This window comes from Penicillium concentricum (genome assembly GCF_028827145.1).
Source record: "Penicillium concentricum strain IBT 3081 chromosome Unknown utg000002l_segment0_segment0, whole genome shotgun sequence".
Classification (NCBI taxonomy): domain Eukaryota; kingdom Fungi; phylum Ascomycota; class Eurotiomycetes; order Eurotiales; family Aspergillaceae; genus Penicillium; species Penicillium concentricum.
This window is the reverse complement of record NW_026622755.1, coordinates 7593967-7611227: the sequence shown is the minus strand read 5'-3', so window position 1 is coordinate 7611227 and position 17261 is coordinate 7593967. Positions and strand designations below refer to the sequence as shown.

The 17261-nt window shown below is 48.4% G+C and overlaps 3 protein-coding genes across 3 annotated transcripts; 1 reads left to right on the top strand and 2 right to left on the bottom strand.

Annotated features, from left to right (window-relative positions):
* Positions 1–272: 272 nt before the first annotated feature.
* N7517_006607 (VAC14 family protein) lies at positions 273–3582 on the bottom strand (the record flags this gene model as incomplete). Its single annotated transcript, XM_056724337.1, has 10 exons — positions 273–720; positions 778–937; positions 990–1069; positions 1124–1242; positions 1309–1413; positions 1464–2260; positions 2312–2999; positions 3056–3226; positions 3283–3445; positions 3515–3582. 10 exons carry the CDS (start codon positions 3580–3582, stop codon positions 273–275), a joined length of 2799 nt encoding a protein of 932 aa, XP_056580587.1.
* A 1196-nt stretch (positions 3583–4778) lies between these two features.
* N7517_006606 (uncharacterized protein) lies at positions 4779–5100 on the bottom strand (the record flags this gene model as incomplete). Its single annotated transcript, XM_056724336.1, has 2 exons — positions 4779–4969; positions 5073–5100. 2 exons carry the CDS (start codon positions 5098–5100, stop codon positions 4779–4781), a joined length of 219 nt encoding a protein of 72 aa, XP_056580586.1.
* A 6677-nt stretch (positions 5101–11777) lies between these two features.
* Positions 11778–17250, top strand: N7517_006605 (uncharacterized protein; the record flags this gene model as incomplete). Its single annotated transcript, XM_056724335.1, has 5 exons — positions 11778–12276; positions 12331–12492; positions 12554–12578; positions 12631–13155; positions 13206–17250. 5 exons carry the CDS (start codon positions 11778–11780, stop codon positions 17248–17250), a joined length of 5256 nt encoding a protein of 1751 aa, XP_056580585.1.
* Positions 17251–17261: the final 11 nt, after the last annotated feature.

The following is a 17261-nucleotide window of genomic DNA, read 5'->3' as shown; positions in this document are numbered from 1 at the left end:
GAATAATTATGACCATAGAACGAATTCAATGTTTTTTTTTGTACGACGAAGAGCTACATATTGCCGGAAATGACGATTGAGAATACTATACTCGAAGATAAGGCGTACCAAGGCGTCTAGTCAATAGACATATTTTGGGGCAGGCTAAGAAATATGATGTTATTCACAAAGGGATCCAGGGTATGATCACCACGAAACAATCCAGCTAAGTACAAGACACAAAAAGAAAGGTCTATGCAGGGGATGAGGTCCAGCTCTAGCTACCCATGTAACTATTTCTTGGACTTCCGTCCTCCGATACCCAGTCGCCCCAAATTGGGAAGACTCGATTTGTGTTTATGAGATGGCGCACCCTTCGCCGCACTATTATCCAACGCACGTCCGGCAGCAGTGGCACTGGAACCAGGACCGGGACCTCCCAGACCAGAACTTCCAGCAGCAGCGTTACTAGGGCCTGGAGCACCGCGCGGAGCATCAGGGAGATTAGATCGGTCCTTGGGACGGTCTGCAGCAGCGACGGAGAGAGCAGCTGTAAGAGAGGGATTGATCAGGGGACCAGACTGGTCGAAGGAGTGGCGGGCAGAGCCCTGGGATCGACGGGCTCGTTCCTGGACGGCCTTGAATTTGTCGAGGAGTTCGACCCAGCGGATGGAGTTCTCGTCGCGGGTTTTCAGGCGGGTGCCTGTGGAACGGTCGAAAGGTGGGGCCGTTTGAGTAGTGCTAGGGAAGTTCGTCTCAGTAAACCTTGGGGTGGAATGCGGGGGGCAGGGGCCATACCTGCGGGGTCCACCGTGGAGGAAACCAATATTGCTGACGCTGTTCAGACGGTTCTTGAGGGCAGCGAAGGCGGAGCTCTGGGGGAGGAGCATGAGGACGCCGTAGAGACATTTGTAAAGGAAGGGATATTTTTCGGGTTCAAGGAGTTGGAGGCGGAGATCTGTTGGGATTAGCTTCTGAGATCGGGGCTGGGTTGATGGAAATAAACGGACATGTGAATACCGGCGACTCTAGTAGTTGCACCAGTTTGTCGATTTGAATTAGCATATTAACTGTCATTTCCAATTCGGCGCTGTGGATGCTATTGTCAGCAGACTATTGTGAGGGATGGAGCTGGTATACTGACAAGATCTGGAGGAGATTGTATGCCTGCTCATAGGCCTGGGCAAGAAGACAGAGAGAAAACGTGGAGACAGCGTTGTGGCACCACGATCTGAAAAGCCCAACAAAGAACATTTGACCATCCTAGATGATTCGTTAGTCTCAAGAATAAAAGAGAGAGAAGGGGGGGGGGGGGTCCGGGGATATTACTTTTGAGTCGAGATTTCTCAGGCGCTTTCTTAATTCCGAAAGTTCGGGCGCAGTGATGAGGTTGTTGTTCAAGTTCTGGACCATGATACTGGCAAATTCAAGATCCTGATGATACGTTAGCGTATAATGCGCCCAAAATGTGCAATGAAACTCACCTCTTCCTTCTCGAGGCAATCTGCCAAAGTCCAGTAGATACGCTCCGGGCTCAGGTTCAGAGAAAGCTGCCTGATGATCAGATTCCCGCGCACTTCGAGTAAATGTCTGTCTGTAGAGTAGAGCTGCAACAAGGCGACCATAAAAGATTTAAAATAGCTATCCTCGCTATTTCTTGAGATCTGTGAAAGGAGCTGCAGATCTTTGGTTACAACCGCCTCTGAAGGGTCGGATAACGTTTTTAGCAAAGCTGGGAAGGTACCGTCGTTGAAAGCGACGACTTTCCGCGGGGCTTTACGGTGGAGCATGATGAGCCATGCAAGGGCCGCAACTCTAGTGGCTTCATTTTCATTGAGGAATTGTAGAGTGAGGGAGTTGACAGCAGCAGCGTAATCAAGGTCGCCAGGAGGCAGCGGCGTGGAAACAATGCTACTACGTGGTGTAGCCGCAATAGAATTATCTTGTGTTGTTTGTCTCTTTGTGTCAATGCTCGCTGTCTCTGAAGGTCTGACCCCGGGAGTCGATGACCGTCGCTCTATAGTTTCTTTGCTGGCCGTAGTGGAGGGGATCTTTGACGGTGGCACCTGGGGTTCCTCAGTCGTATCATCTGACAAGGAGTAGATGTATTGGACAAGGGAGGTATTGACTTGGTTTGCTGCTTTTCGTACTTGATCCGAGCCACTGGACATGGCCGGGAGTACCTGAGTCAACAGCCGCGGAACGAAAGGAAGAATATCTTCAGGGCTGATCTCGAAAAAGGAATCGATCCAACGAAGGGCCGTTAATTGCATTTCTTCCTCTAATAAAAAGCGTAAGCATGTGAGAATCAAAATTTTACAGTTACTCTTACCATATGAGGTGTCGACAAAGCTGACAAGAATACCAAGAATCCTGGGGTGATCGATTTGTACATCTTGTCCCGGGATCCAGTCCCCATCGGCCTGGGCGATTTCATCGTCGAGAGTCGTATCTGAGGCCGAATCTGCGACGGCAATGTCATACCTGTCTTCACTGGCACCATCGGCCTGGACATTTTGCTCCGTCGCGCTGCTCATCGCATCGCTGTTGACCGAGTGTCTGTTGCTCTTCTGACCCTTCCGGCTTTCTTCAATCCCCTTTTTAAGTCGGGTAATCCTCTTGATCTCCGACAAGAACCGATCAAGCAAACCCTGGGTTGCAATGTTCACGTCTTTGTTGGGCCCGCCAAGGAACTTGATCAATCCCTCCAGGAACTCTGGCAAATAGCTCACGAGCTCCAGGTCAGGGATCGTATCTAGAAGGGTAAGCCATGAGACCAGAAAGTTGCGAGTGAATGGTTGGATCACATGAATCCGATCCTTAAGCAAAGGAATGAATCGTGCAAGGGAGAAGGCCATGGGAAGGTCCTGGTCTTCCTGAGTCTCCAATTCCGGGGTTCCCTTCTCAGAGAGTTGTAAGATCGACACATACGAGGCCGCTGATTCGGCCACAATATCTTTCACCAGGCGATCCAGAAGCTCCGCGCCGTTCTTGACTGATAGCTCCGAATCGGACGCCAGCTATATTGCATGTCAGCGTATGCGTTACCCCACCTAAACTTATCAGCACCCCTCACCTTAGCCAGCGCGTCGAAAACCTCATTGAAGAACAGCAATATCTCCCCCTTGGCCACTTTGGCTATGTTGTACATGCTCTCGCATGCGTAGTACCGCACTCGCGCATCTTGGTCGGAGAAGCATGCGAGCACAGGCGGCACAATTTCACCCAAGTACGGCGCAACCCCCTCCTATATCCCAGGTATTAGCCGAGTCCTCCGAGTCCTCATGTGTGACCACTACTCACCGATCCCAGTGCGATAGAGGCAGCAGCCAATCCGATTAGGCCTCCATTCCGGGCGTGGGGTTGGTGCACGGCGTATGCATAGTCGTGGCAGAGCTGTTCAACGATCTTTTGTATTTTCTCATGTTCTCCGTGGCCGACGGCGTCACGAACAATTTTCTCGAGCCTGGTGTAAATAAACAGTGATCAGTATGAATTCGTTCAAATGCGGAGCGATGAAACCGAGGTGGCATACTCCAAAGCTCCCTGCTTCCTCCTGTCGTAGAGCTTGTCATTCAATAACCGCTGGATTACTTGATCCATCGCTCAAAGCAGCGTATGCTGCAATCTTTCCCAGCTATGGTCGGCTAAGCACTGCTCATGGTGGACGGAAGGTATCCCAGCGCGTTGGGGTGTCGCGAGACGGTCAGGAGCTTGAAAGTCGAGTGTGAGTCGTAGCTTTGACGATAAGTCGTGCAGATAAGAAAGCTCAGATCTTCTGGAAGCTTTTCAATCAAAATCAGAGGTAAAACTGCAATCACAGGATGAGGGAGATGCGTTGGCAGTGTGGAGATGGAGAGACCAGAGCGGTGGTGTGACGTAAGTCCGCGGACTCGGAGCTTACCGCCTTAGGCCTCCAGTTGTATATGATAAATTCACACTTGCAGGTGCTCTACGCTGTAATCCTTTTGTAGACTTGATGCTTTTGAATGTGTATGATTATCTTTAGCTGTATAAGTGGTTACTGCTGAGCAAGATGAAAGAAGTCCAAAATGAACAAAGAACCGAAAACAACGAAACAAAGCCGGCCTTGACTACATAGAGCACCCCCTTTTAGATCTCGATTACAACATGCAATCCCTAGTTAAATGTCGTACGGTCAAAGGTACTTTGTATGTGCCGTTATATACTAAGAAGACATCGAAAAGGACATCCAAAACATAGTGTGTTCTTGCATATGACATCCCTAATATCATGGACCAACTAGATCGGATTACCAGACTCCTATGTCGTCAATGACAGAGGCCACATGAGCGGCCGAATGTTCTTGTAGCGAGTACCTTGAATAAGAAAAGCCTCAGAGGTAAAATGTTTTCAATCTCAGTTGTTGAGTATGAGCATCAAAGTCCAAGCAGATGAAACTATGGAACAAAACGATAAGAAGCAGTAAAAGATCAAGCAGACATATCGCAGGAGACATCAAAATCCAAAAGGAGAAAGCAGATCCCAACTTTTCGAATATGGCTCCCACTGACACATAGAAATCATAAAACCGATACGCCACCTGGGCAACGGAAGTAAACAATCCCAGAAAAGAAGAAAAACAAACATGGCGTGTGACTGTACAAGGATTCGTTGAGACTCCGCGGAAGCATCACGCAAAGGTATAAAACAAACAGAAGAAAAGGTCTTCAGAAACGAGTGAAAAAGGGTGAAAATGCTAAAGACAAGTAGAAGAAGAAGAATGGCGCCAATAACACAAAGAATCGCTCAGACATGTCGACTTGAAATGTCCGTCACTATCGTGAGGACTGGCTGCCCCATCCTGATGGGCGCCAGCTACCGGTGGAGTGTTTGGAGACGGTACTGGTCGGCGAGCTTGCGCCATTCGAGTAGACATATTCGCCGTCGACGTATTGGGCACCGGTGGAGAAGGTGCTGCGGTGCTTGCGGCGGGCATAACGCTGTTCGAGACGGTAGATCTCAAGTTCTGCTTTGATATTAGTTATCTTTCCAAGCATTTCATGATCGCATTGCTATTCCGCGGTGAGGTAGCTTTTTGCTGGGTGGGTTTCGGGAGTCGCGGAACGTACTGGCTTGTAGCTTATCGATGAGACCCATTGTGATGAAATGCAGTGATGGATATGCTCAAGATGTGTTCTGAAACTTGGAAAGCTAGGTAGATGCTATATGCAAGATCTTGAAGGCGACGATCCCTGGTGGAACGTGGAGCGTAATGTGAGCGGAGCTGAGGGAAAATTGACGTTTCTGTGCAGAACCATGGGTCAGTGATGATCATCGACGCCCGTTCCTATGGGCCTATAAATAAGAGAGAAGTTGGGCTTACTTGATAATGGTTTCAGTAAGCGCTGATCTAAAAGCTGAGACTTGAGATATGCAGTGTCGCGGGGAGTTGCAGGGACTGGAATGTATCGGAATAGAGGGAGATAAATGAATGACAGATTTAAATCAATTGAATGAGAGTAAAGATACAATTCCCTAATAAATGAGTGTAAAGAAGAAGAAGAGAAGCCTTGCAGAAAAGAAAAGGGGGTGTGGAGAGACTCGACTAAATTAGCGCGATTCAATATCCGGAGAGGCTAGACAATGCGTATGTGTTTCATCTATACATCTTACTTCCTTTATTCCTTTATTCCTTTATCTTTATAATTAGAGAGCAGATAGAACTGAATGATACACGGATTATACTCTGTACTCCGTACTCCGTACATAACTACATCCTTTTCCAAATACTCCGTAGAATGTTCTTTTTATAGGCACCACGCGGCAACGGTTCTCGACATTCTGTTCGCACAGACCTAAATTAATCACTCATTTATACTCCAGAGCTAGGTTACATTTGACAAGGAGTGTGGATATAAGACGTTTGTTATCGTATATTGTTACATTGGGGTATTCCCCTAATCTCTACGGGGTACTCCGTCCAAATCAATTTCCAGGTCTGTGCTCAGTCCAGTTATAGCCCTATTATTTGGAAACTAATGATCTTACTATTGGATTCACATATTGTTCCAATGTAGAGTGGCTTCTCGAGGCCATTCAGAACTTCTTGGCGCCAAGAATCACACCTATTTCCCACCTGGGGAATTGATATTTTAAGGCCGTAAGGCAACCACTTTTTGTCGAATACACTGGTATCCTGAAATGTATGGGTCCAATCAATGGTGTTAAAATCTCTGTATTTCAGTATCCCTTTTCCTAGCAATTTATATGGATTACGGATTACTAATTCAAAATTACTGCACAACCTGGATTAATTAAATCCCCGGTATGCCGGTCTGTATGCTCCGACACACCCCCTCAGCGATGCCAGTATGGGATTGCTGGAACCCCACACACCTCGGCATACTGATCTCTGTTTCTTCATGCTATCAAGTGGCCTATATCCACCATATGAAGCATTTGAATGAAGGCTTCATGCTTTTGCCGAGTAAGCAATTTCGTGAGTCCATCGGCTGCCATGCTTGCTGTGGGCACCCATTTCACCTGTATCCTCCCTTCTTTGACTTCCTGTCTCAGCCAGTGGCGATGGATGTCGACGTGCCTAAGCTTTGTTTCGAAGGCTGTATCCTCGCTCTTCAATAGGCTGATAGTTCTCTCATTGTCACAATCGATGGTCAATTCGTGGGAGGGGTTGAAACCAAGGGTATTAAGTAGTCTCCTCCACCATTGAAGCTGCTTTGCTGCTTCGGAAAGCCCGAGTAATTCGGCTTCGGTGGTGGAAGTGGTGACTGTGGGTTGCTTGCTCGCCTTCCAGTCCACTGGGCCACCGTACACTTGGCAGATATACCCAGCTGAGCTCTTTCTATCAGAATGATCCCCGTACGAAGCATCACTTGCGAATTGCACCGAGTCTATCCCCGAACCTACACCGTATTCAATGGCAAGACACCGGGTGGAATGTAGGTAGGATATCACCCGATCAGCTGCTTGCTGGTGCTGGGGACCTGGGTTTGTTAGGTATTGCGCTAGGCGTGCGGTGGCCTTTGCGGCGTCGGGCCTCGTGATAGTGGTGGCATACCCAGCAGATCCCACCTTTTGCTGGTAAAGAAGGGTCTCTTTCGGGGTGGCCACCCCCTGAAATGGGGTCAAATCGACGACTGGTAGTGGGGTATAAACCGGTGGTCTATCTATCAGATTGTACCGAGTCGCGATGCTTGTCACATAGCTATCTTGGCATAGCCATAGCTTCTTCTGCTCCCTATCCCTGATGATTCGGATATTTAGGAACCAAGCTGCTTCTCCATGATCAGTCAATTCCCAGTGGGATTCTAGATCTCGTTCAAGCTGCTTTGCTTTCTCCCGTACAGATCTGTGGCTGGCGATCAAGATATCGTCCACATAGAAGAAGACTAGTAGTCCTTCTCCTATAAAAACACATGGGTCTTCAGGTGCTTGCTGTAACCCTAATTTACGGAGTACGCTGGCTGCTTCTTGTTGCCATAGCCTAGGCGAGACTCGTAGACCGTACAAAGCTCGGCGGAGCTTCCAACACTTGCCTGGAATCTGGAAACCTTCAGGCATATAAGTGTATATATCCTTGTCCAATTTGCTGTTCAGGAACGCCGTCACAGCATCTCTTTGTCTTAAATCGAGGTCAAAGGCAGCGACTAAGGCGAAGATCATCCTTGCTGTCCTTGCTGCTAGGGTGGCAGCCCTCTTTTCTTCATGAGAAATGGTTTCTAAATCTCCTCGTACACAGATACGAGCCTTTAGCTTGATAAGATAGCCATCTTCATCAAATTTGTACGTAAAGACCCATAGCAAGGGGAGTATCTGCTTGCCTCTATCCTTTGGCCTTTCTGCAACCTCGTAGGTATCCTTCTCGGTTAAGGAATTGATCTCCTTTCTCATTGCTGCGAGGAAGCCTTCTTGGAAAGGATGATTCATAACATCCTTCCAGTGCTTAGGGACTGGTGGAAGATCATCTCGATGACGCCGGATCTCTGGCTTCTCAGCGTATAAGCCTGCTGCAAAGGCGTGTCGTACTCCTGGCGGGTCTTCTTCTGTAGCCACAGTGGAGTAGGCGAAATCCTGGTCTCGTCTCGCCTGACGTCTTCGCTTGCCGCTGATAATATTGCTTGCGTCAATTCCACCGGTGATCTCCCTGCTTGGTGCTAGCAATTCTGCCTGTAGCTGCCTTTCTAGCTCATCTTCCACGTCGGAAATAGCTTCAGAAATAGCTTCGTGGTGGGTCAGGTCTCCGTCTGGTATATCCACCCCCTGACCTGGGCCAGCATCGGCTTCGGATTCTCGTTCTTGGGGCGGGGTAATCGGCAGCGGAGGAAGGTCTTCGTCGCTTGGAAAAGCACCTGGCGGTGCTTGAGGTTTCTGGATTTTGGGGACTCGGTGAATCGCTTGTGAGACTATCGGTGAGGGTATTGATATATCTCGATTCACCCCCTGAAGTGGGGTAGTCTCCCTATTTATCCCTTCTTGCTGGGGATTTTGCTGCTGATTCCGCTGGGTATCTGGTTGCTGGGAGTCATCTAGATCCCGTGGATCCCTTTCCTCTTGCTCCCTAGTCTCCTGACTAGTAAGCAGTTGATTTATCACCTTGACAACCTCGTCGGCGGTGAGTTCCTGTGGTTCTTGTACAATTGGCATAGGAATTGGCTGATATCTCTCATAATCAGGGGTGTATCTCCGTGTTTCGTCGATGACTGCGTCCCTAATAGGCTTCACTTTTCCACTATGTGGAAACCAGATATTCCAGATATTTGATGCCACATATCCCACCAAGAAACCAATCTCCGCCCGTGGATTCATCTTGTCGGTTCTCACTTGCTTCTCAATCCTACAATAGGCCAAGCTCCCGTACAATCTAACATTGGATAGGTTGATTTTAGGTGCTTGCGGTGCAAACTCCTTTCGTACCTCATCCCACGGCACGACCCAGCGATTCTCGGCGGTGATATACGACGGCGTACGGTTCAAAATCCATACTGCGGCTCTCGCAAACTCCGGCCATAGGTCCTTTGGCAGCTTCCCTTCTAGCGCAAGCATCCTCATTTTGCTTATAATCATCCCGCCAGATCTCTCAGCATACCCATTCATCTCAGCGTGCCCAGGGGGAGTGTGATATATCAGGATACCATCTGAGCTGAGGCTATACTCGGCGGTGTTTCCGGCGGAGGACTCATTGTCATAGTGGAATGCCTTGATTGGCAGCTTCCACTGGTTCCTTGCTAGTTCCACAAAGCGATTGATTGCTAGCTGGCACTCAGGCTTTAGTTCGTGGGTCATAATCCAGTGAAACCTCGGTCCTTCTAGATAGAAGTGGGATATCCAGCGGTGCTTATTGTATGCTGGTTGTATCTGGATTAGATCAAAATGGACCCTTCCAAAACGGCCAAAGGTGCGTCCAACTGGTCGTCTTGATATCTGCTTAGGTGCTCGCCCTAAGTGGCAGGTTTGACATAGGGATTCTTGCTCGGTGGACTTCTTCTCTTCATCATCGAGGACAACCCCTTCCACCATAGTGGTGAGTTTCTTCATCCTCTTACGATCAATATGGCCCAATCGCCGGTGCCATAGCTCGCTTGATGCCTTTGTTTCTAGGGGTTCCACTGACTTCCTCTGTGTGAAATAGGCTTGCTGAGGCGGTGCTTCCCGGGGTTCGTCGAATATCCAAAGGTTGAATTGATCCCATAGGTTCACACAGACGACTGGCCTATCGTTGGGGTCCCGGATACAGTTTGTACGTTGGCACCATATCCCCCCTTTCTTCATCAGCATCGAGTACGATACTAGGTTTGTGTGGAATCCTGGCGAATACAGGGCATCGCTTAGGGTGATCTCCATTCTTCCTTTCACTGGGTGTCTTCCAATCAATTTAACCGTACCCTTCCCTAGCACTTCGGTGGTGCTGTCTCCAGTGGTGAGGTAGGTGGTTTTTGGGGTATATTGGACGAAGAGATCTCGATTATTGCACACATGGGAGCTAGAACCGGTGTCTAAAATCCAGCGGTTCTTTAGGATAGGATCGCTTTCCTTAGCAAGGGATAGGGCACGCTGGCTAATCACTTCTTGCTTCTTCTGATCCGCACCTTGCTGCTTATCCTTTTGGTGCTGGACGGTGGTCGCAAAGCTGACTTGGTTGGCGGCTTCGGCTTGCCTTAGCTGATTTGACTCTGCTATGGTTTTCTCCACCCATTTCTTCCAGGCCTGGTTCTTTGCTAACACCTGGGTTGCTTTCTCTAGCTTCCTCTCGCTGATTTTCAGCCCTTCCGGTCGAATTTCCTCGTTTAAAACCCAGCATTCGGTGACCCTATGCTTAGGATGGGTGTTACCACAGGGGCATTTCCTCTTTTCGAAGGGTAGGTTCTCTTGTGAAGCCTGTGAAGCCTGGGGTTTGGCTTCAGGCTTAGCTTCTGGGTGCCCTTGCCAGGTGGAAAAGGCGCTCTTCGGGGGCGAGGTTGATGATACCTTTAGCACCCCTATTTCTCTATTCATTGCGCGAAAAGATTCGATGAGATCTCGGGTATCGTACACCTTCTTGTCGATGACAATCTCTTGGTATTTACCCTGCCACCAGATAGGAAGCACTTCTTTCACTGCGTGTAGGAAGTCCCTATTGGCATCTCCAACGTTGATACCAAGGCTGATCGCTTGCTCTCTTAGGGAATTCCACTGCTGTAGCCACAGCTCAATATCCCCCGTCGGTTTTTGCATAGCGAAGACCTTCCATTTCATTCGAACCTCCTCCTCATACGCCGTCGACCGAGCAAAGCGAGATTTCAGGTATACCAATCTGTCATACGGTGTATGATGTCCTATCAGATTGAGATGGTGCATTGAATCCAGGTAGGTGAGGATATATTCATTTACATCGCTCAGTCCTTTCGCCTGTTTCTCCCATCGAGCATATCTCAATTTGTATATATCCATACGATCTCTCCAATATCTCCGATCAGTTTCACTCCCATCCTCTGGGTATTCCGGTTCAATTGGCTCTTTCAGAGCTTCCGGTCTCTCAGTAGGGGAGGTATTGGGATCACAGTGGTCCCAAACATTCTTCTGTGTCGCATATAGCTGCACCCGAGCATACCAAGTGAGCCACTGCGGCGAGTCCTTCAGTTTATCGCCCTTCATGGCGGAGAGAATTGATGCTGCTTCCATTGATGGATTCAGGGTTGCCATACAGCGCTGGGTGCTATAGGGATAGCTTCAGGGGTTGCTGTACCGCTTCAGGGGCTATTGGGGATAGCTTTGGGGGGTGTTCGGCCCTATACTTTGGTGATCGTGGCCTTACTGGGTGCGAACCGGGCTCATAACTGTCGAATACACTGGTATCCTGAAATGTATGGGTCCAATCAATGGTGTTAAAATCTCTGTATTTCAGTATCCCTTTTCCTAGCAATTTATATGGATTACGGATTACTAATTCAAAATTACTGCACAACCTGGATTAATTAAATCCCCGGTATGCCGGTCTGTATGCTCCGACACTTTTCCGAGCTTCCAATCTCGTGTTTGGAAGGTATACTCAGTTATCCTTATAATGTGATGTTTATCTTTGACCTAATCACGTTGCATTTGTGTGCTGGCGCTGAAGATAAATTATGTGACTTTGCAATAGCAGATATGAACGCCGTATATGACTATATCAAGTCAATAATCCATTGTCATCACGCCCCGTACTATGCTTAACTAATTGGGCTGAGCGCTGCGCCATTCTGGTGAGGCTACGCCCCGCATATCGAATTCCGCACAAACCTGTAAAGACAGAGCCTTTCCAATTTGAAGCTCTAACTAATAAAAAAAGACCAGAGAGTATGACTGAGGTAGCGGGGCTTCTCGTCAGCGTTGGTGGTCTTACCGAGATTGTGGGACAAATCACCAGACTCAGTTATACCTACGTATCCGACATCAAATCTGCTCCCAAAACACAAAAGCTATATCTCCAAGAGCTGTTAGCGCTCACAGATGTGCTTTTTCGGGTAGAAAGGGCTATCCGAGAGGCAGAAACTACCGGTTTAAAACTGTTCTCGTTCCCAAATTCGCTCAATGATGAGGCTCTTCGAGAGTGCCGCCGCCACTTGTCGGTCCTTCATCTCGATCTCGACAAGCGACTGCACCGCCTCTTATGGCCATTCCAAGAAGACGAGTTCCAAAAATATATTGATCTTTTGCATCGCTACACAGCTCTCTTTGTCGATTTTCTTTCAATAAATATGATGTTCGAAGACCCATCTCCTCTCCGAGGCAATCACTTGCAAAGTCAACTAATTTGTAGCAGGTCCGTTGCCAAAAACATTACAGCGATCGACCAAGGTAGTGTCTTCTGAATGGCATGAATCCTCACGATAGATCTAATCTGAACTTTAGAGCAAATCAGGCAGCATCTTTACTCGCTTTTCCCGGCATCCGATAACCTTTTACGCTCCAAACCAGATGTTTGTCCTGGAACCGGCGAATGGTTTTCGAACTCACAAGATGTGGAGAGCTGGCGTATTGGAGCCCCATCGCTGCTCTGGTGTTACGGAGCCCGTATGGAGCAACCCTTTCGAACTTATCTGTAACGAGTCAAGAGCTTGCTAACCGCTAATAGCTGGTGTCGGGAAAACGCTACTTTCGTACGTGCTGCTTGAAACCTACTCATAGCTTTGCAATGTCTAACACAGCCAGATCAATCACGATTGGCCGCCTATGTGATACGAGATTAGAGACTACAAGCTCCGTGGTATACGTATTTTGTCAGTTTTCATCGCGGGAGCAACAAACCCTGACAGCAATTTTGCAATGCATGATCCGACAAGTAATCGAGCAAGCAGATGAAAAGGTGCTTGTCACAATGAAACATCTTTTCGCGGACCCAATGAAGCAGCGCGACCATGCAGGACTCGCTGAAGCATTTGCAGCAGCATCTGAGCTGAAGTCGACCTACCTTCTAATTGATGGCCCCGATGAAATGATTGGAGCAGATGGTTTACTCCCTTATCTGCCTTGCTTTGTTGAAAGTGGGTGCAAGGCAATGGTCACAAGCCGAGACATTAGCCATATCAGGAAGGCGATGAATTCTGCAACCAAGATGGAGATATGTTCGCGATCTGAAGATCTAGAGATCTACATCGGCTCTCGCTTTCAAAAGAACGAACTTCCTCAGGGGGCACAAAAATTGATCAGACAAATCACGGAAAAGTCGGGAAATGTGTACGAACTACGTAACACTGTGAAATGAGTACAGCGCTGACAGACATTAGGTTTTTACATACCAAGCTTATTCTGGATGAGATCTTGGATCTCACAACTGTTGGTCATATGCAAGACGCCCTCGAAAAACAGTCAACGGGGCTGAACCAAGTGTATAAATCAATACTAGAGCGAATTGACATGCAACCAAGGGCAAGAAGGGAACTTGCTCGGCGATTTATCGGATGGGTTGTCTTTGCGAAGAGACGTTTGAAAATCGATGAAGTAATTCATGCCTTCGCCGTTGAAGATATGGATTATATTGAGGAAGCCAAGTTCGTCAGTCCTGACCTTCTTCTTCGATCGTGTGTTGGTCTAGTGGTGTTACACGATGACAAGACTGTTGCAATGGTGCATGCGACGGCTTACGAATTTTTCGCATCCACGGTGTTGTTACCGCGTGACATGGAGACCGACATCGCAGAGACATGTCTACGGTACATGTGTCTCAGTCTGTTCAAGGAAGGGCCATGCACAAGTCGCGTGAAGATGGCTCGCCGCTTGCGTGAAATGCTGTTTCTAAACTATGCCTCGCAGAATTGGGCAAGACATCTCAAAAAGATAGAAAATGTGGAGGAAGATCTAAAGTCACTTGTTCAGTCTTTCATTTGCAACGAGAGACTCCTGAATGCCGCCCTTCAAGCATTACATTTCAGTATTGAGCTTGAAGATGATCTCCCGGAGTCTCTTTTCGATTCAATCCCTCAAAATCAAACGGCATTGCATGTCGCAGCTTATTGGAATCTTACGGGAACCCTCAGCACATTGATCGACGCAGGACCCAGTGCATCTCTAGCAGATAGTCATGGCTGGACACCTCTCCACTACTCTTGTGCGAACCGTCATTTTTCCTCGGCCGAAATACTCGTGAGAAGCGGAGCGGATATCGATGCCGCAGACCATCAAGGGTGGACCCCTCTTTTCTGGGCGTCATTCACTGGAAGTTTGGAGATTGTTCGTCTTCTTCTCTCCAAGCACGCAGACTATAGGAAGCGTAGCATATACGGTTGGACTGCACTACACTGGGCTATATCCCGCGGCGAAACCGACGTGGTTTTGGAGCTTGCGCGTCATCATAAAACGCAGCTGTCGCGTGTTACCAAGGCTGATATTCGGGCCATCAGTGTCGATGATGTGAGACGATTCAACACGCCGGAGAACACTTCACCACTACAAATAGCAGCTGAGGGCAAGAATTATTTGATATTCGACTTGCTTGTGTCTCACTTTGAAGCGCCAGCTTCTACCGAACAGAAAGATTTCGAGGAAATCTGGTCCAGAGAGAGCCTCAAAGTCCATGTTTCTGAGAGCACTTGGCAAAACTCGATCTATACAATACTAAGCGGAGAGCCAATGCCTCCGGCGGATTTAATTGCCGGGGAGATATACGTAGAAGAGAACCCGTACACCTACTTCAGGCATGAACTTGTGAAGGAAGATACATCAGCATGGAAGTCAATTCTACTTGGCTCTGCCATCCAAGATGCAGATCTCCAGGCAGCGAAGCTGTACCTCGAGCTTGGTGCAGATTCGACTTACGTTTCTGAACAGGGATCGATGTTGGTCGTCGCTGCGCACCAGAAAGACCCACGTTTTATACAACTCCTGCTGGAAAGGGGTGCCAAAGGACTACAGAACGAAACAGGCGAGTCTGCACTGAACACCGCTATATCCTGCGGAAACTTGGAAACAGCGAAAGTCATCCTCGAAAGTGACCTTGTTCGGGGAAATGAGGTTTATCAGAGCGAAGGGCCTTTGCACACAGCCGCGGATCAACAAGATCCCCAGTTCGCATTGCTTTTGTTATCTAAAGGGGCACAGGTTGAGCTCCAAAATTTCCGTCAGGTGACTGCCCTGGACATCGCAGTGGCGAAGGGATTCGTCGAGACAGCACAAGCTTTGATCGATGGTGGTGCGGACGTCAACCATTTGTCGCAGGTCTCGTACACGGGTGAATTGCAAACCTGTCTGATGAGCGCCATTTCGCTTGCCGGTGGGAACAATAAGGAGCCGGAAAAGAGGGCCTTGGGAATTGTAATGGCTCGCATGTTGCTTTCAAACGGGGCGGATCCCAGCTTCCAAGATGAAGAAGGCAAGACTGCTTTGCATGTGGCGGCAACGTGTCGCAGTGTGGAATGCATCGAACTTTTGAGGGCGGCTGGGTCTAGCGTCGAGACTGTCGACAAGAGTGGGCGGACTCCAATTCATACCATGATAGAATCTGCGGAGATGAGCTGGAATGTGGAAAAGGTGGAAGAGGTGGAAGCAGTTCTTCGCCTGCTGCTCCGAGGGTTATCAGAAGATTTGGTCATCACATTACTGGCCCAAGAAACGTGTCAATCCATTGGTTCTGACTCTTCGGGCGCCAAAATCGTTGAACTAGACACGCCGTTGACCAGTGTGTTGAGGCGGAAATATTGGAATATAGCTCATCTGTTGATGACCTTTGGAGCGCAGCCCCCCACCGGCCCTTGTTTTCGGTCTATTTTAATGGATGCGGTCGGCGCCCTTGAACATCAGATTGTGGAAAGCCTTATAGGGAATGGGGTGTCACCAGGTGATGATGCTGTTTTGGAATTGGCAAAGGATGTTGCCGACCGACTTGGCAACCATTACTCTCTGCTTTCTTCACCGCGCAGGGACAAGGGTAGGGGAATTATATCTATGGCTGCACTGAGGCGTATGACAGAAAAGGCAAGATTTCCAACCCTTCGAGTCCTTTCGTCCGAGGAAATTACGCAGGCCTTCCAGCGGATTCTGGTCAGTTTGGCGTCGGCGGGCGCAGACGTGAACTTCTGTGACCCAGAAGAAAACAAAACTTCTCTTCTCCTTGCAGTTGAAAGGGCTCCACTTGCTCTGGTTACGACCGCTCTATTAGAGATTGGTGCTGATTGCTTCCATTCTGAAAATGCATTTGATCCTATTTTGACGGCTGCGGCAGTCAACAATATAGAGTCACTGCGTTGCCTATTAGCTCATACCTCAACCTCGCCAAAGCCGGAGCATTGGACCCAACATCTGGAGTGTCAGAGCCAGCTGAGCGACAAAGAGATCTTCAACTGTATATGTCTGGCTTTGAAACGCGCCGAGAAGCTAGACTACCAGTACTCAAATGGTCAAACATTGCTGCACCTCGCCGCAGAAATAGGGAACCTCGATTTAGTCCTCAGCTTGACCTACCATGGTGCTCGTGCAGATATACCAGATGAAGATGGCTTCTTTCCCATCCATCGTGCTGCGTATGAAATTTCGTTATATGCCTTGGATGAGGATGGCGAACAGCACCGGCATTCTCATCATGATATAGTACAGCACCTTCTTCCGATGAATATGGTGAAACACAATTCCGATCATCATTGGGGCACGATACTTTGGCGCGCTTTGGAATATCGCGACGAGATCATGTTTCTGTATCTTCTTGAACTCGAGAACGATTTCAACTCGTGTGCCGCACTTTCTCCAGGTCACCCGTCACTTCTTTACCATGCATCTGTTCGTGGGTTGGAAAAAGTAGTATCTTTCTTACTGGAAAGCAACGTTGATATTGAAATGGCTGACAACTGTGGATGGCGTCCACTGCATGGCGCATCACACCGTGGTCAAACCGCAATAGTTGAGAGACTGATTACTGCCGGAGCTAGCGTCTGCGCTTCCACAACAAAGTTCCACGAGGATTCCTTTACGGGTGCCGATCATGGCGGGGAATTATGGAATGGCCATCCTCTCCATTTGGCCGTAATAGAGGGCAATGTCGAAATGGTTGAGCTTCTTTTGAAGCACGGTGCAGATGTGGGTGCAAACACACGATGCTTCAAAAGCCTCGATGGAAGCATACGTGGACCGACTGCACTTCATATAGCACTAGACCCACGAGCATGGCATTTAGAAGATTTAGAAGACGAGGAAGATCGTCACGAAAACTATTTGAAGATTGCTAGAATGCTGATTGAAAAGGGGGCTTCTGTGGAAGGTGTCTTGGATCAATTGCATGTGAACGATGTTCCAAAGTTCGAGGGGTATGAAGATGTCTGGGATAAGATTCGAGGCTATACATAAGACTGAGAACT